At 31.7% G+C, this 20,944-nt stretch overlaps 1 protein-coding gene across 1 annotated transcript; it reads right to left on the bottom strand.

Annotated features, from left to right (window-relative positions):
* Positions 1-14,535: 14,535 nt before the first annotated feature.
* LOC112702860 (probable E3 ubiquitin-protein ligase XERICO) lies at positions 14,536-16,337 on the bottom strand. Its single transcript, XM_025754063.2, has 2 exons — positions 16,233-16,337; positions 14,536-15,507 (listed from the first exon to the last, which is right to left on the bottom strand). Exon 2 carries the CDS (start codon positions 15,363-15,365, stop codon positions 14,892-14,894), a length of 474 nt encoding a protein of 157 aa, XP_025609848.1. The 5' UTR covers positions 15,366-15,507; positions 16,233-16,337; the 3' UTR covers positions 14,536-14,891.
* Positions 16,338-20,944: the final 4,607 nt, after the last annotated feature.

Raw genomic sequence — 20,944 nt, 5'->3', positions numbered from 1 at the left:
TCCAAGTAATAAACCTTACGCGAGTAAGGGTCGATCCCACGGAGATTGTTGGTATGAAGCAAGCTATAGTCATCTTGTAAATCTTAGTCAGGCAAACTCAAATGGGTATGGTGATATACGAATGAAACATAAAGATAAAGATAGAGATACTTATGTAATTCATTGGTAGGAATTTCAAATAAGCGCATGAAGATGCTGTGTCCCTTCCGTCTCTCTGCTTTCCTACTGTCTTCATCCAATCCTTCTTACTCCTTTCCATGGCAAGCTTAAGCAAGGGTTTCACCGTTGTCAGTGGCTACCTCCCATCCTCTCAGTGGAAATGTTCAACGCACCCTGTCACAGCACGGCTATCCATCTGTCGGTTCTCGATCAGGCCGGAATAGAATCCAGTGATTCTTTTGCGTCTGTCACTAACGCCCCGCCCTCAGGAGTTTGAAGCACGTCACAGTCATTCAATCATTGAATCCTACTCAGAATACCACAGACAAGGTTAGACCTTCCGGATTCTCTTGAATCCCGCCATCAGTTCTAGCCTATACCACGAAGACTCTGATCTTACGGAATGGCTGGCTCAGTTGTCAGGCGAGCACTCGGTTGTCAGGCGATCAACCATGCATCGTGTATCAGGAATCCAAGAGATATTCACCCAATCTAAGGTAGAACGGAGGTGGTTGTCAGGCACACGTTCATAGGTGAGAATGATGATGAGTGTCACGGATCATCACATTCATCAAGTTGAAGAACAAGTGATATCTTAGAACAAGAACAAGCGGAATTGAATAGAAGAACAATAGTAATTGCATTAATACTCGAGGTACAGCAGAGCTCCACACCTTAATCTATGGTGTATAGAAACTCCACCGTTGAAAATACATAAGAACAAGGTCTAGGCATGGCCGAATGGCCAGCCTCCCAATGATCAAAAGATCTAAAGATCAAAAGATTCCAAAGATCAGAAGATGAAAATACAATAGTAAAAGGTCCTACTTATAGAAAACTAGTAGCCTAAGGTTTACAGAGATAAGTAAATGACATAAAAATCCACTTCCGGGCCCACTTGGTGTGTGCTTGGGCTGAGCAATGAAGCATTTTCGTGTAGAGACTCTTCTTGGAGTTAAACGCCAGCTTTGGTGCCAGTTTGGGCGTTTAACTCCCATTCTTGTGCCAGTTCCGGCGTTTAACGCTGGAAAATCTAAAGGTGACTTTGAACGCCGGTTTGGGCCATTAAATCTTGGGCAAAGTATAGACTATCATATATTGCTGGAAAGCCCATGATGTCTACTTTCCAACACCGTTGAGAGCGCGCCAATTGGGCTTCTGTAGCTCCAGAAAATCCACTTTGAGTGCAGGGAGGTCAGAATCCAACAGCATCTGCAGTCCTTTTCAGTCTCTGAATCAGATTTTTGCTCAAGTCCCTCAATTTCAGCCAGAAAATACCTGAAATCACAGAAAAACACACAAACTCATAGTAAAGTCCAGAAAAGTGAATTTTAACTAAAAACTAATAAAAATATACTAAAAACTAACTAGATCATACTAAAAACATATTAAAAACAATGCCAAAAAGCGTACAAATTATCCGCTCATCAAAGGGGTTAAGCAGTTAGTTCTAGATCCACTATTACATTCCACTTTTGAGTACTTTCTAAGCTATGAGTAGTTAACTTCCCTCTCATTGTGAGAGGGAGCTCTATTGTACTTGATGAATTGATAATAGTGAAATTCTTCTTCTCTTCATCTTCTCTTTGATTTGCTAGAAGGAATTTCGTTCTTAATGCTTAGTGTTCAATTATCTTGGGAAAGAGATTGAATACAATTGGGTTTCATGGGAACCTTGGGAAAGGAAACATGAAACCATGCTTGAAATCCCTTCTCACATTTGAGTAGATTATGGGTTTTGGTGATGGGATACGTGACATATAATCCCCCTCTACCTGGATCTACAAAGGTGTGTGGTATAATCAAGGACCAAGCATATCTCTCTTCATGAGCAATTAGACCAAGGAATTGGCTATTGATCAAGATCTGAGAGATTGAGTCACCAAGGGATTGGGGCTCAATCAATCATGATTGCCAAGAGGTCAGTGAGTTGCATGATTGAAGAAGATCTAAGCTAGATTTGATCCAAAGATGCAACATCTCCCAATCTCAATGAATTCCCCCATTCTTATCTATCCATTTCTTTATAGCTTCATTTTACTTTCAGCAATTCCCCTATTCCCATTTACATTCAAGTCATTTATGATTCATCAATTTACATTCTGCAATTTCCATTCCTGCACTTTACCGCTTTTCTTTACATTCTAGTCATTTACATTTATGTCATTTACAATTCTACACTTCACACTATTATTGATCCGCTTGACTAATTCATCAATCAATTAAAACTGCTTGGGTTTGCCAATCTCTGTGGATACGATCCCACTCCACTGTGGGTTATTACTTGGTGATAATTTTGGTGCGCTTGCCAAAAGGACTCGTTCACTAAATTTTTAAAAGGGGGTAGTGAATGAGGGTCATCATTAGGTAGCTATGAGAACACTGTGCCTTGCACTCTCAATCCTTGTTTCAAGCCCTGGCTATTTTTCCTATTTATAGAAGGAGAAGCCTCCACGGTTGAAACCAAAAGAACCAAGCTAATCTTCTTCTTCTTCATACAAACCGGTTCGGCTAGAGAGAGAGAGAGAGGAGAAGTAACCGAATGCAATAACCAACATGCAATTACCTCTAGTTCTTCCTTGGTCATCAATAATCATCAATCCGAGCCTTCCATCTCGCCTTGCACTCCAAGATGGACTCTTAGCCCTTGATGCTTCATGATGATGATAGCTTCATCTGCTCCATCCTCTGCCTCTTCCATCACATAGCCACTGTAACTACCTTCTGTAGTGGTTGAGCAGAATCAGAGACAAGCCATCCCTCCAAGGATCTTCTTCCTCTAACCGAGATCTTCTCTTCCATTTTTGGTATGGAGAGGTTGAGATCTCTTCACCAAATCCTACCTTTTTGGTTGAAGATCTTATCCACAACATACTTTTTGTTTTCTTTTTCTTGCCATCATTACAATGGTCTTGTTGCTTGTTTCTTCTTCCTTTCGGTAGTTAGCTTTAGCTTCCATGCCTTCTCTATTGAAATGACCGAAGGAGAAGAGAAGAGAGTAGAGAGGGAAGAAAGTGAAAAAAGCAAAGCTATGAGTGTTATCACAAATAAATTAATTAGGTGCAACTCTCCATGCTTTGTGTAGTAGCGTGTAAGCTACACTTAATTGCCATCAAATCACTTTGACATGTTCTCTTTCATGTTTCCAAGGTAATTAACTCAAGCAAAGAAAATTTTAAAATCCACCACATGATGGAAATGGAATCCGTTGGAAGCATGAAGCGAAAAATATTTGCTTTCTCTCTCAATTAGTTTCAGACCAAGCAAGCAAAATAATTTGTGCTCATAGTAATGATTGAATTCTGACCCAAATAACATAACAATCAATTCAGCCATAAAAATCAAAGGAATTTTGTATTAATGCTGAATATTAATTTTAATTTGGGCTTGCTTAAATCAATCTGACCCAATAATAAAAAATTGCTTCAGCCACAACATTTAACAATTTTTGAAATCAAGGCTGATTCACTTCCAACATCTTAGGCTTGCTATTTTTTTGGCCTAATGGCAAAATCTGCACCAACAAAATTATTAATTAAATAAGGATGAATTAAGATCAAATTAATAATTTTATAAATAATTATATTAATAATGTTTAGTCATCATTAATATTAACTTAGAGTTTTTCAAACTTATCAATTTAATATGCCTATATTTGTAATTCGTACGGTACATCGAATTTATAGTATGTTGTTTTTTTAACGGTGCATTTTTTGAAATAAAAAAAAGTTATTTTCAAATGATTGTGTTTGAAGTTGTAAAAAATTGGTGTTCTAAGATTATACAATTTGTTTTTTAAATATTTTACTTTATTTTGAGCTTAATATTTTACTTATAGAGAGAAAAGAAAACATATTACTTGATGTTTCAATATGAATTTAAAAGAATTGAAGGTTTGGATTCAATTAATCGGAGGAGTTTTATAAGATTTTTTGTAATATATTAAAGTAGAGAATAAAAGTCTTTTAATCCATTCTTAATCTTATTTTTTTTTTATCAATTAAGGGATTTTTTTATAAATTAAATAAATATAATAATTATTAAAATAAATAATTTTAAAAATATTTGTCGAAATAAATACCTTTCTCTTATCTCGTTTACACAGTAAACGAGATAAAAAAGGGTATTATTTTGATAAATATTTTAAACATTATTTATTTTGGTAATTATTATATTTATTTAATTTATAAAAATAAAATCCATCAATTAAGGATGACAAATATATTGAAGTCTGTTGACAAATTTTTTTTTTTTACGGTATCTCTTAGCTTGACAGGATTAGGACTGCTCCATTGCAGTACGGAACTCTATTTAAGAGTTTGTCGCTGGCCAATCACAAGACAGGATTTAAACTAATCACTAAACTAATCCAACTTAATTGTCTGTTGACATATTTAATCTGTCATAAAAGATTATTCGGACTAGAAAATTAAATCCGTCTTGAAAAAAGCCCACTTATTCTATCTCGCTTAACTCGCTGGCATTGAAAGAGTAGAGCAACAAATCGAACGATACATAAACTACTATCCAATACTCATTCACCTCAACGCCACTACATAAGCATTCCAGATTATGTAGATTTGAGTGACATATGAGTATTCTAGCAAAATTTAGTATATGCTGATATTATTTTTGTTCTACAATTGTATTTTGTTATCGAGTTACACATGAAAATTTGGTATAAGATATCGTTAGTTTAAAAATTTTTGAGTTTGAACTTAGATCCATTATCTGACCTAACCTTTTTAACAATCTTGCCAAATTGAGTTTTTTACATATGAAATGAAACTTTGAATAAAGATAGATGCTTTAGATTTAACCTTCATAATTTTTTTTGAAGTAAACCTTTTTTTATCATTAACAATGGTAAGAAAATATCCAAAACCAGCAATATAATTGAAATGGGATCCCAAATGTTAAAAGTGACGCATATAAAATATTTCATTAGAAACTCTTGAGCAAGTACAATACGATAGTCTCCTTTGTTTTATATAATAGAAAGCAACGCAAGGTTCAATAATTTACTTACAAGCAATGAATGGATATGATTCTTTTTAGGAAGAATGGACAAAAGTACACATAGATTTTTACATAGTGAATAAATGTATATTTTAATTTTTTTAATGAGTCACGTATACACATTAATATCAAATTTCGTTGGTCATTTCTATTCTTTTGTCGTCTGAGTAACTTTTTTAACAATAGTGACTGACAGGTGACATCTTATTTGCCATGGTGACACTGTACATTGTGTGATATGACCCTTTTGATGACACAATGAAAAATAAGTGTTAAATTATTGAATTTGTTAAATTAGAATAAAAAAATTTACAAGTTACAACGTCTCTTCATTATCTTCCTTCTCAAAAATTACTGCAAACACAACCCTAATAAAGAGTGAACAATGAAAGTGAATTGATGAAGTTTTCGCATTTGAGTTTGTTGCTATTTGTGATCTTCGTTCTATTTTGAAGACAAACATGAAAAGGTGAGAAGGATTTCTTACACACGCAAAGTAGTAGGCGAACAAGGAGAGTTGAGCAGCAGACGCGATCAAGGTAATGTTTTCTCCCTTGTTAATTGTTGACTCTAGTTTATGATTTACTGAAAAAGGTTGTTCATTAGTGATTGATGTTAATTTAGGTTTTGGTTGTTCTATAGTTTGATTGGGAGTTTTTCCATAAACATATGACAAATCATATAACATGTGTATATCATCATAAGGGACAATTTGAGAGAAACACGAATAGAGTTCTGAAATATGTTGGAGTGAAGGTTGTTGCAATTCCAAGGGTGAATATCGAAACCCTTAATACATTTTTCATGGTAGGGGTTATTTAAGGATTTTTACTAGGCTGAGAATGAAATAGCTAATGATTTGCATTTAATTAAGTTTGACAGTGATGTAGTTCGAATGTATGAATTTGCTATTGAGAATGGGACATTGTGTCATGTTTATTGGGTGCATACTATTGATTTAGGCATTTAGCTTAGGAGATTGAAGTGGTAGATGTTGTAGATTATGAGCCAAACCCGATTCCTAACTCTATTGAACAACCTATACCACAAGAAACTCCAAAAAGAAGGACTAAGATGAGAACCCGTAGAAATTCAAGTCCAAAAAAGAAGGTAAATGGTAAGAATGAAAATAAGGACAACAGAACCAGCCAAAGAGCAGATCAATGCCAAAAAGATCCATCTCCCAAGCCTGTACTTGCAAACCAACCAATCCCACAATCCCTATATCTCAAGATCCCAAATGTTAACCAAAACACTACCTAATAGTAGAGTAAAGCCCAAGTCCAAACCCATAATGTATCCCAAAAGCCCACCAAAGGACAAAGTGAAGCCCAAACATAACCTGAATCTGGAGTCAATAATGCAATAGGTCCAACTTCACAAATAAGTTCTGTGTTAGGGACTTAGCCAATACAACAAAATCAAGACTAGAATGAAGTGCCCACCCAGTAATCAAAAGTCAGTTAGAGGAACAGAAAAGCATCATATAAGAGGCTAGCTCCCACTGGTCAAATATTTGTGCAAGGAGAAAGAAATCAGGCACCAAAGATCTTTATTTCTCGTGTGGAGCCTGATTCTTCTAAATCTGATGATGATAGTGACTCTAACACTAACTACCATTAGTATGAATCTGAAGATTTACATAGTCCAATGTCATCTAATTGTGAGGATGAATATGATAGTGATCACAATGTATGGCCTTACAAAAACCCATAAGCACCTTTTGGCCAATTTCATCTAGCTTGGAATGGAGTTTGCCACCATGGATGAGTTTAAGAGGACAATGAGAATAGAAAAAACATCAAATTCAGTAGGGTAGATCTTACAAAATATAAGGAAATTTGTTGGGACAAGAATTGTCCTTGGAAAATATATTGTTCCATGTCAAATGAGTCGAGGAGCTATCAAGTGAAGATTTTTGTGGATCAGCACATCTGTGTTAGAAGACATGTAACAAGTCTGCAAATAGGGTGTGAGTTACTGAGATGCTAGAAGAAAAAATTAGAGACTAACGAAAAATCACTTGTGCTGAGGCTGAAACTTGGTTTAAGAAGGAGTTAGATGTGGCTATTAATTACAAGATCCAAAGAGCCATGAAAAAGGCAAGGAAAAATATTGAAGGTTCAAAGAGGGAACACTATGCTGAGTTGAGGGATTATCTTAACCAATTATTGCTTGCAAATCTAATATCAAATGTTCATTTGGATACCACTCAAATGCCTGACTCTTTATCCTTGTTCAAGAGAATTTACATTTCTTTTAAGTCATGTAAGAAGGGTTTTGTGCAAGGGTGTATACAATTCATTGGCCTTGATGGCACATTTTTGAAGGACTTCTATGGTGGACAACTACTCACAAGAATAGGTCAAGATGTAAATAATCAAAATTTTTCAATTGCCTATGTTGTGGTGGATTTAGATACCAGAGATAACTAGAAATGGTTCTTGGAGAATTTACGCAATGACTTGGATAACCACAGCGTGCATAGTTGGAACTTTGTTAGTGACCAACAGAAGATATGTAGTTAATCTTCATTAAATTCAAATGACCTTGAATTGTGTTAATAATTCAAATATTAATTGAACATGGTCTTATTCCGGCAATGCAACAAGTGATGTCTAGAGTTCATAATCGGTTTTGTGCTATACACATTTGAAATAATTTTACAAAGAGATGAAAGAACAAACAACTCAAAAGGGTAGTGTAGGAGTGTTGCAAAGCTACCACAACTTAAGAGCCACCACAGTGGAAGAACAAGCAACTTTAGTCCTCTATTTTGATGATGATAAGCATAGATTTATTGTTTGCTATTTTGTAATGTGAATTGTAGTTTGGTGTTTAGGCCTCTGTCTTCATTATTTGTGTTTTAGTTAGTTTTTAATAACAATTTCCAGTTATGCTTATTTATTACCCATCCAATTGTTGATAAGTGTTGATTATTATGAATTAGCAATCAATTGTTTATTGAATTGGACTTGCTCTAGAAATAACATTGAAACAAATATTTTTATTCAAATTTGATGCAAATGAAAGCTACAAAACAATCTTATCACATATTTTTACTTTTACTTACAGGGCATTACAATTACTGATGAAAAGCACAACTACAAAATATAGGTACTTATTCCTAAGCATACACGTTGTACCCATTTTCTAATACTCTTCAATTCTTGATTAATCCCATCAATTATCTGTAACATCTTCTTCATTTTTTTTCACATTCCATTTTCTTTCTTCTACAGACTTTCGTTTACTTTCTTCACTTTGCTCCTGAATCCTCCAATCTTTTCTAGCATTAATAACTTTATCAGCCCAAATAAAATAATCACACCTCAATTCAACCTTCTACATTCATGAATCTGAGAACAATTTCAACCTTTTCACATAAGATGCATAGCATTTATCATCATAAACAGAACAAAAAATTACATACCTCCCATAATGGACAACGAAGAAACAATCTCCCTGGGTTCCACTTCGCAGACTTAAGCATCATTGCGTCAAGTCTATGCAGACACTTGCTGTTGTGTAGTCGAACTTCTTCTTCCCATTCTTCGGCGCAGAAGAGGAATCACCACAAAGTACTCGCATAAGCATGAGTTATGTTCTTCCTTCATTGAGATTGTGACATTTTGGTACCTTAGGGTTTACAAATCCTTGTTATGAGAGATGCGAAAAAGGTTTAGAGAGAGAATTTCTCTTTAATCTCATAGAACAAAGATCACGAAGGAAGATAATGAAGAAAATGAAGAATTTCTTGTTCACTCTCTACTAAGGCTCTGTTCAAAGTAACTTTTGAGAGGGAAAAGAATGAAAAAACATTGTAACTTGTAAATCTTTTTTTTAATTCTAATTTAACAAATTCAATAATTTAACACTTATTTTTCACTGTGTCATCAAAATAGCCATGTCACATAATGCACAGTGCTATCATGGCAAATAAGGTGCCACCTGGTAGCTTATTATTTCGTCTGTTCTTCAGCAATCCCAAAGTGTCTTTTTTTTTTTTCAAATAGTTAGAATATATATATATATTCTTGCATAACATAAATATTGTTTAAACCTTTCCGGTGTAAAAACCGAAAACTAAACAGTTTGTGACACTGAAATACTCAGGCGACAAAAGGATAAAAATGACCAACGAAGCTTGATATTAGTGTATACACATGACTCATTAAAAAATTAGAATGTACATTTGTCCACCGTGTAAAAATTTATATATATTTTTGTCCATTCTTACTTTTTCTTAATACATGCAATATTTCTTGTGGAGCATGTCATAATCTAAGATGTCATGTTCTATTTTTATTACACTCACCGCGAATGTAGTTTATTTGGTTTGTGTTGCATGATGTTTTACTTAAAATTTTGAGTAGTGTTAATGTCATGTATGCTTGAATGAGTGCTTTGTGATTGTATATTTTGTAGTTGTGAATTGTGAATGTGTAGAAAATATTGAAATGATTCTTTATTTGTGTTTGATACCAAGATATACAATTCTCCTACCTTCTGAGTTATGCCAATCATTTTCTATATTTTCTAATAATGTATCTTGCACATTTTGTCAATGAAAGAGCATTTGCATTGCAAATTCCTTGTTAACGTAGACATAAATAGAAGATGAAAATTAAATGATGAAACATAAAATACAATTTTTAGGTATAAGTGTTTTGAAAAAGATATGGTGCAACATAGTATGGATGTAATGGTATGAGAACCATTTGAAAATTTGACTAAAATTGACTTTATGTGTTAACTCATAAAATTGGCAAGTTTATGACAAACATGATCCCTGACTCCTGAATCTAAGATCCAATATATAGAATAGAAAGACTTCATTGACAAAATGTTTGAGATGTGAATGCTCAAATGTAAAGTTATGAATTTATACTTGACTCTGAAGAAAGAATGACACCAAGACGCTTCAATTTTCTTGTTGGAGCAAGAAATTAATTCTTGCTTTTGTTCACTAGTCTGAGAAGTAGATAATAGAGCTTTCAAACTAGTGGCATCTATGAATCGTTATTATCTTGTTACGTTGTATAAGTAAGAAAAATGTATGATTGACATTAGGCAATGGCTTCATTAACATAATCTGCGTTTTTATTATGCATCTTGCTCATTCAATCCCCTTATAATTTCTAAAAATACAATGTTAGTTTTTATTTCTACAATCACTTCAGAAACTATTTCTAACACTAATAGAAGATCTTGAAATTTAAGATTATCACATCATAAGAACATAAATCAAAACATATCCCAATCCATGTCAGTAAGTATTAAAATGTTGTTTTTGCCTTGTGGTTGTTCTTTAATATTAGAGCTTAGTCCTAATTATATTCGGGGATTTGTGGGTTGTGGGCACACTATGCTTCTGGTGCTTCTAATTACCTTTGTGTTGCAGGCACACCACGCTTTAATCAACCAAATTATTGTGCAATCTCCTAATAAGTTCCTGTTTTTATATATTTTTTTCCCTTTCTTCTACCTTTTCACTTTCTCATTGATGGCACAGAGAAAATTGTTGTTCAGCAAAGGTCTTTTTCTTTTCTTTTTACGTATTTCTTTTTGAAAAATGTAACATCTATTCTTCTATTCTGAAGAGACATGAGAAAGATATTCTTTATTTTATTATTTAAAATTCTCACTAATTCTATTTCTTTTATTTAGTAACAAACATCATATTTAACTCATTATAATTAGTTTTATTAATTACATGGACTACATTATTATTTTAATAAAATAATTTACAATTTTTCATTTGATTCATATATGACTTGAAGATTCGGCAATCATAAAAGCACACTAATTTACGTTAAAATAATTAAATCGTCATTCTTACTTAAATTGAATTAATGGGATTATGACTATTAGTGATATAGTTCTTTCTATATATCACAAAATCAACTCAACTCAACTTTTATACGAGAAGATATATAATAATATGCTGTCACACTAAACATTACATGCAATTACCGTAATGTGATAATCAGTATATAAGTAGAAACATAGCTTTAATTAAATTCACAAAATGTCATAACAAAATAAACAAATCATATAATCATACATATGCATACATATTATACTTTTATGATAACAAAGACTTATCAATTATGCTTATTCGTATTATATGACCAGAAAAATAAAATGACTTTTTTCTGCTTTTCTTTTCTTTTACCCATATTCATTGATATGATTTCAGTTCTAAATACATATCATTCATTTTTTTATGATTTTTTACAAAAATCATCATTTGATTTTGAATTTTTTATTTTATTTTCTAATATTTTTTTAGTAGAATTTGAAATATTCTTTTGATATATTATTTTAAATTCATTTGAATATTAATAAATTAAAAATAAAATTTAAAAGAATTAATTGATATAATGATATTCATCGATAAATAATTGATTTCTAATTAAACTCTTTTTTAAAATATCATATTCTCTCACCACATTCTAAACAGGCTCTAAGCTAATTCCCTGTGTACATGAATCTTCTACATTAAAATTGTTACAAAGACATTTAATCAAACACCGACTCACGTTCCAACTTGTAAACTAGCACCACTTACATGTTTAAAAGATGAGTATTTTACCAAAGCATGTTTTTAAAGATTTTTGCATAGGGCGTTTTTGTTCCTAAATTTTTTTATTATATTAAGATTTTTAAATTTTATAAAAATAAAATATATAAATTTTTATTTTAATCAAATTTATTATTTTTATTTAGACATAAATTTTTAAAAATGTGATGAAATAATTTATATATTTTACTTTTGTAAATTTTAAAGATTTTAACGTAATAAAAAAATTTAAAGATAAAAATGTCAAATACATATATAATAAAATCTCAAATTGGTCTCCCAAACTTATTTTGAATGATTATTATTTTAATCCTTAATTTTATTTATAAGCAATTGGCCTAATCATTTCATAAACTTGCAAAACTAAATATTAAAAAAAAGAAACTGTTTTGTCTTAGTTTAAAAATTCAAAGACTAACAAATAATAACGATAAGATAATTACTAAAAAAATTTTGAAAACCAATATAGGTTTTTTATTAATCAAATACACATATAATAAGTCAAATGCTGGATTTGTTTTCTTAATCGTGCTCTCTCTGGCAAGCCGCTAAGTCTAAGTGTCTCTCTTAAGAATTAAGATTCTGACCGAAGAAGAAAGTTACTTCCAAATGAACCAATTAGTTTTAATAACATAAGATGATCAATAATGGCAACAAAAATTATAACCAAAAACAACGCATTACGTTTGGTGTTTATAACTTTATATATAGCGAGAGGTGTTTTTCTCTTAACAAAAGAATTCAACACAGTAAAGTAGAATAAAACAACCCAAAAAAAAAAAAAGCAAACACAACAAATAACCCAAACAATCAAAATAACATAAAAACACAAAGACTTATTCCATTATTATTTTGATATTACTATCAACAACAAAAAAAAAATTCACATCACTTTATTCTTTATAGCTAAAAAAAAAGATTTATTGATATTTTTTTTAACATTTGTTTTTTTATTTTAAAATATTTTTTTAGTTCTTTCCATCTAAATATTTTAAATAATTTCAAAGAAACACATCCATAATTTTTTGGGCTCCTCCTTTCTATTAGTTACTCATGTCTAACTTTATAAATGTTCCTTTAAGGTACATAAAAAAAATTATTGCCTGCCAAAATCAAATAATTATGTGAATTATATTTGGTAAGTAAATTTACAATAAAAAAATACATAATGAATATATTCAATATCCTTATTATATAATACACAGGCATTATTTTCTTAATTAACAATCTCTAACCGACTTATTTTTTCATGTTATTCACCCTGCCTATCAAGAGAGACTAAACAAATAACTCTATTCTTGGTAGAACTAAACCTATTCAAATAGTCCTAATGAAACTATAGCTTATTACATTCTCCAAAAACATTTCTTCTTGCAATACTTGTACAAATAAGTTAGTAAAAAATACACTTTTTTTTATCAAACTTTCACACGACTCTATCCTCTCTATCATCCAATAATTATCTTATTTCTTACATGTTACTCCTTAATCTGTAACTGACAGATATCTTTTCATGAAATTCCTCTAGTAGGTATAATACTTAAGTGGATAATAGCTCATTAGGATTCAGATCATTACAAGAGCATTTTAAGTCTTCCCTACTAATCCTGACATCACTGATCTGATCCTCCTAATCAACACCTTCGAAATCACCTTATACACAAACCCAACTATACTAATTGGTCGAAGGTTTTTGATATCCTTAACTCCAATAAACTTAGGTGTTAATATCACCCACGTGATATTAGAATATGAAGATAACCTAAAAATCTGAAAGAAATCCATCATAACTATTGTAAACTTGAACCCAATTTCATCCCAACATTTCTTAATGAAATTCATATTGTAACCATCACTTCCTGGCGCCTTAGATAATTTATAGTTTCATACTATCTCTCTAATCTCCTCAACCGACGACATCATCTCTAAAGCTACAGAATCCTCTTCATCTATCCTATCCGTCAATCCATCTCTAAAATCCACTATAAAAGATATCTCCTGATAATACAAATCCTTATAAAACTCCTTGATAACAATTTTTATTCTAGTTTAATTCTTTACCAATCTTCCATTAATTACTACCGCATTAATCCTATTATTTTTCCTCCTCGCTGAAATTATGTTATGAAAATATCTTATGTTTTTGTCTATATCTTCTGCATACCAAAACTGCAACATCCGTTTTTAATGTATTTCTTTTTTCACGTACTATTTTTTACAGCAAGTAACTACCATCTTTTTTTACTTTTACTATTTCATCATATACCTCATTGCTTACAATATCATCTATCTTTTTTTCAAACTTTATCATTTTCATATCATGTTACTAAAATTGTTCTTATACCATCTCTCAAAAAACTATCAAAACCTTTAGTTTATCTGTGAATTGATCTCTTAAACTTTTCAATTTCTCCTTATCCATTATAAGAAAACCTTAACAATACTCTTATATAACTTCTATAACTATAAGAATAATAGATTCCACCAATATATAATTATATTTAGACGTAAATTTTACACTAATCGCCCATAAAAAAAAATCCAATCCTATTTTATAATAACTTTACAAGTAATTGCAAACCACATTAATTTACAAGCTACTACCTTATACATACCAAGTACTAAGGAACCCACTATATCTAATAACATAATTATTGATCAACATTAACACGGCAAATCACCTAGTTTAGTTGTTATGCAAACTTATTGCCAACCACATTTAATTTACAGGTTACTAAACTATAGATACATGGTGATCAAACTCATCAAAGTGCTCCAAAAAAGGAATACATTTTTTTTGGGTTTCATACAGGATCAAATTCCCAATATGGAATTTAAAGCTCAGAACAAGAGGAGGGCCATTATGAGCAAACATAGATATAACTTTCAAGTTTCAAGCAAAAAAGTATGTATCCCTCAGTCTGTGCTTGAAGAGCACAAACAAAACATAGATAAAGGGAAAACAAACCCCACCCCAAACTCCAAACTAAGATCATATAAAGTGGCAAAGGGTATCAAGATGCATCAACATCAAAAAAAAGAAAGAAAAAAAGGATATGTACACTAAAAACTGTACAATGATAATGAAACATTCACACTCATTCCTTTAGCAAAAGCATGATTTCACTCATTCATTGCTTACTAAGAGCCATGGATCATTGTCTTCAGGCATCAAAGGGTTCCTGCAAAGTGGGCATGTGATGTTCCAATAATCCAACCACTTCTCCAAGCACACTTTGTGGAAGAGATGGCCGCAGGGCAAGCGGTTTATCTCAGATTCCGGCTCAAATTGAGAGAGGCACACACAGCAGTCATGTTCAGGTTTCCCACAGGAGAACATGCTGTCGAAGCGGATTGTAGGCGTCCGGCTCCTAAACTCTTCGATGAATGTTTCTGAGGGGCTAAGGAGGAACTCGAATGACTCGGATGGTTGATGGCTCTGGGAGGTGGCGTTCGGCGAAGAGGATGATGAAAGGTGGATGCCAACAATGTGAAGGATTGTCCTAACAATGCCTTTAAATATGGAGACTGAGAGCACAGTGTTAACAAGAAGTGCACATAGCACTCCTTCGGACGGCGATGGCAGACTTGAGAGGCCCATTTTCTTTATCAATGCCGATTCGAACACCAATTTAGAACAACAGATTGTTTCTGAATCAAGAAGGATCAATAAACATGGAAAGAGTGAACCAAATTGATATGAAAACTTGTTCAACCACCGAGGAAGGTAAAACAGCTTTGACCTGTAATCATATTAATGAAATTATTAGAGAACTTAAAATAAACTAAAACAAGTTGAATAAGATGATGAATAATAAAAATTATAGATTGAAATAGCATACAAATTGGGGTTAAATCCTGAACATATTATAGCTATTTTCTATGGTTCCTTATTTAGTTCTATACATAGTATCTGATTTCACTAGTTAATTTCTAAAGCAATATGAAAGAAAAAACATGATAGCAATTAGAAGAACAATAAAAAGTCACACACATGACACATGCCATGAGCTTGAATTAGAAGGAAAAATCAATGAAAGCACAAATTCTGTGTTTCAAAAGACCAGGAAATTAAAATATGAGAATGATGCAACAAATTAAAAAAAAAACAAAATCCTAAGTAGCATGCAATTTTGTGTAAAAAAATCCAGATTGAACAAATTGAGGAAAATAAGTAACAAGCATTTCAGGGTAGCTTCTTCATCAGCGAGATCTAACAGAAACCAACTAAAAGAAGCATTCATGTAATAGAATATTCATTAAAATTGCACATAATAAATACTACAGGAGCAATAAAAATCAAAACTTCACATATCAACAGAACAAGAACACACACATAATTCACACGATCTAGCATTTTTATATTTTTTCTAAAAACAATTCAATATGAATCATGATTGATTTCAGAGATGACCCAGAAGAGAAAACCAAAACCCCAGAAGAAAAAGATTGCGCTTTTGAGACTTACAAGTTGGAAGATTGGATTTTGAAGATTACGGGTTTTCTGGGTTTTTGATTAATGAAACTCTGAATTTCTCTCTTTGCTTTATAGATAGAGGAACCCCACCACCTTCCAAACACTGATAATTGGCATTTTGGGCCAACTAACCACACTCCTTTAACCATGGTTAGTTAGCCACCCCTTTTGTTCCTCGAAACGTGTTTCTAACCATGGTTAACCTTTTTTTTATTATTTTTTTCTTGGGTACTAATGCACAGTATAATTATTATTAAGTGAAAACTTATTTTATGTTAAATTAATATTTAAAAATTATTAAATAATTCGATAAATTTAATTAAATTATTATTTAATAATTTTTAACTATTAAATTCATATAAAAAAATGGTATGTAAATCTCTATTTTATTAGTAATCCATAAATAAGTAAATACAATTGTAATGTAAAAAAATGAAAATTTTCAAATCTTAGTTATATAGTTATATACAATAGAAGTTGATCCGTTGCCATTTTAAAACATTTAAAAATATAGTCAACATATATCTTTTACAAAATATTAATTGAAAACAATTTTATAAAAAATATATGATATTTAAATTTTTAATATATTTATTATGTAGTTATTAAAATAAAAATTTAAAAATCTTCTACTAAGAATAATTTTTAAATATATTCTTAGCTAAATCCAATATTTAAAGTATATTTTTTATTTTTAAAATTTATTAAAAATTTTAAATATACTACAAAAATTTATTTTGATTTTATTTGTTTATAAATTTTTATTTATGTTAAATATATTATTGATAATTAATTTTTTAAAAAAATTAAGACTAATTTAATGATAATTTTACAAGAATAATTTTTCACACAAACAAATCAGATACAATTAGAGACTAATTATTAAAAAATTAATTGATTCTAAACTTATTCAAATTGAGTTGCAGGAGTATATTTAATATAAATTGAAAATGTTTAGAATAAATTAAAATAAAATAAAATTTATGAATTTTTTAAATTTTTAACAAATTTTATAAATAAAGAATATACTTTAATCCTAAAATAGAAATATACTCACTGTACTCCTTCTAATATAAGTAACACTTTAGCTTATACTTTTTGTTCCATTATATATATTATTATCATAATAGAAAAAATATTGGATACCTATTATAACATATTTAATATATGCTTTGGAAATATTTACAAGCATTTTTTCATTTCTACGTGTAGAATTATGAAAAAAAATAAAAATAAATAACTAAATGTATTTTTAACAGCATTATTATCTGAAAATAAAATGCTAGAAAAAGACAACACAAAAGAGTTTTTCATTTTTATTTTAATTTTGTCTTTATCTATCATTTAAATATAGAAAAATGCTAATGTTTATCTGTAGGAAACAACCGTCATTGTCTTTATTAAATATATAACGAGGATTGTATATCTAAAGAATTATGTTCATCAAATAATATTTTTGTATTTCTAAAACATTAAGCATGTATCAATGTTGTTTTTTTTCTTTTTGTTTATAAAAAATATTTTTGCCTTGCTCATTTTTTTTTCTCTCTTTCTTTTAATGACATCACGAATGTTTCCAAATCTGTATATGTTCATACTGATTTTCTAATCTTCCAGTCTGGAAAATGAAAATATGGACAAGGCACACATCACTGGTTTTGATATAGTGACATATATACTACAATACAAATATTCTATGAATACATACAAAACTGTGGATGAGGATCCTCGTGATATTTTTGTCTTACGGTGTTATTGAAGTAATTTTGGACCAGTATCTGTTACATACTTACATAAGTAAAAAATCCTCTCAAAATGATGATTCAGTAATCAAAATCTATAACCATGTAATAAAATTAGGATTTTACTAACATAAAGGATATATTTTAAGAATATCATGAAGTAAAATATTTTACTAAAAATTATTTAAAAGATAATTTGTTTATATTTTCAATTAACTAAATATATAAATAAATTTGAAAATTTTCTATTATTAAGCTAATACATTAAATTTTTAGCGTAGAAAATAGTTAAATCCTAAAAAGTATATTAAAAGTAACAAATTCAATCTCTAAATAACACTAAATAATTCAAAATTTTAATTCTTTTTTAATTATTTTTATTTTTAAACAAATTTTAATTTTTAATTTTATAATTTTTAAAAAAAATAAAATATATATGTCAATTTTTACTAATTTAAAAATTATGAAATAACTAAGAAAATTAATTAAAACTTTTTATCATTAATCAAATATTAAATACTCTCAACCATAGCTTAAAAGGTCAAAGGAATAAAATTCGATTCAGCCCTTAATATTTTGGAGACAACTAGATCCTTTCGTTATTTCTACCGTTAATTTATAATGGAAATTATTTAAATGTCATGTTTAGATAATAAACTAGTATGTTAAGTGTTATATTGTCACTGTCAAATTAGTTAAGAAATTATATGTCTCTAAATTCAAATTAATCACGGACTTATTTGTTTTTATTTATTCAGATAAAACGACGTCGTTTTGACGTCTAATTAGTCAAAGACCTATTTGTTTTAAAAAAAAATTGATACAATATTTTGTTTGAATTAATATTTTATTTTTATGGTATTTATTATATTAATATTTTTTTAATAAATTCTTAAATATATGATATAATAAGTATAAATTAATAAATTATTTAAATTAAAAAATATTATTTATTATGAAACTAAGTAAATAATTCTTGCTATAATGTTTAAATATATATGTTAGAGAATCATTAGCATCAATTAGGATCAATTAGTATCGTCTATATTTATATAGTATATCTGTATATTAATTATAGGATTCTATGCCTTTATTACTCTGATTCATTTAGCACCTATAAATACCTCATGTATATTGTACCTTTGATCACACTGAATAATACACTCTTCATATTACTCTCTTAGTCTCTTGTTTCTAACATGGTATCAAGAGCTTATGCCTTTTTTTTTCAATGAATATTAGTTCATAGCCCATTGTTTTTCCTTTCCGGCAGCGTTCTTTGGCCTCTTTTTTCATTCTCTTTTCGACGCTTTGGTTCGTCACCCCCATAACCATCTTGTCCGTCTTGTCGCTGTGATTCCAACGCAACCAGAACCGCCGCCATACGCCGCCAGACGCCCCTCCACGCGCCGCCGAAAGACGCTGCCACGACCAGGTTGCTCTTCCTTCCAGCTTCCACCTGTGCCTCTTTGCTCGCCTTTTTCGATCTGTTTCCGATACTTTGGTTCGTCACCTCCGGCACCATTGTGATCCTCTCGTCGTCAGCTTTCCAACGCCGCCGAGATCGCCGCCAGAAGCCCCGGGACGCGCCGCCATGCGCCGCTAGAAGCTCGCTGTCCACCTCCATTGATCCTCTCCCGAGATGCTTCAGTAGCCGTTGGATCTTGCTGTTGATCCAACGATCCTGAAGCCGCCACGTGTTACGCCACCAGCCTTCCCTGCGACCCGTGCACCGCTCTTGACCCGACCCGGCCCGCGCATTGACCCAACCACCACCTCGACGCCAGCTCGTCCTTCTCATCCTCTCACGGGCTGCCACGTGTCTCCGTTGCCCTGATGTGGGGCTGACGTCACTGCTGACGTGGCGCTAACGTGGCTGACCTGTGGGACCCTCCCTAAGGTTTTTTGGTGAGCTCTTTCTGATTTTGCACTCCGATTTCTCATTTTCTGCTTCGAAATTGCAGTTTTCTCTCCTCTCTTTGATTTGTGTGACTACTGTTATGGAAAAGTCGGATGTTTCTGTTGCCACAGATAGAAAGGATACAGTCGTCGAAACTGCAACCGTTTTGGGCACCTTTTCTCTGTCTGCCCCACTGTTGAATGTCACACATGCCACCAGAAAGGGCATATTAGCTACCATTGTTCACAGTTGTTCTGCCGTTATTGTAAGCTCTCGGGACATTTGATTACTACCTGTCCTACTCGTCCACCACGTCCTGCGCCTGCTTCTGCTGTTGCTGCTACTACTGAACCTACCACCTCTGCACTTTTCAACCCGTCTCCTGTCTCTCTATCTGATATTGTATCTCTTCTACAGCGTCTTCTCTCTGTTTCTGGTAATACCCCTGCTGCTTTATCGACCCTTCCAGGTAATTCTAAATGGTACTTTGACTCTGGTTGCTTTAATCACATGTCTCTGTTGCGTAATATTTTCTCGTCCATGTCTACAACTACAAATGGACCTTCTGTCAACACTGCAAATGGCTCCCTCTTGCATGCAACACACAAGGGTTCTATATCCCAATCATCTCTTAATCTTCCTGATACTTACTACATTCCCAAATTAAACTTCAATCTTATTTCTATTGGTCAACTTGTTGATTTGGGTTTTGATGTCACCTTTTCTATTTCTGGTTGTCGTGTACAGGATCCTCAGACGGGACAAATCATCGGGACTGGACGTAAGGTCGGAAGGTTGCTTGAACTCGAAAGTCTTCATATTCCTCCTGTACCAAATCTCTGTGCTGCTTCTTTTCCTTCTACCCTTCACTTATGGCATCAACGTTTTGCCCACACCTCCTTAGGAAAACTGCGTCCTCTTGTGTCTCAGGGTGTTTTAGGTCAGGTTCCGAATGAATCTTTTGACTGCATTTCTTGCCAAACTGCCAAACAACCTGCTTTATCTTTTCACAATAATTCATCTCTTGCTTGCTCTCCTTTTGATATCATTCACTCTGATGT

Source organism: Arachis hypogaea, chromosome 7, assembly GCF_003086295.3.
Source record: "Arachis hypogaea cultivar Tifrunner chromosome 7, arahy.Tifrunner.gnm2.J5K5, whole genome shotgun sequence".
Classification (NCBI taxonomy): domain Eukaryota; kingdom Viridiplantae; phylum Streptophyta; class Magnoliopsida; order Fabales; family Fabaceae; genus Arachis; species Arachis hypogaea.
The sequence above is the reverse complement of the archived record's forward strand: the minus strand, read 5'-3'. Positions and strand labels throughout refer to the sequence as shown.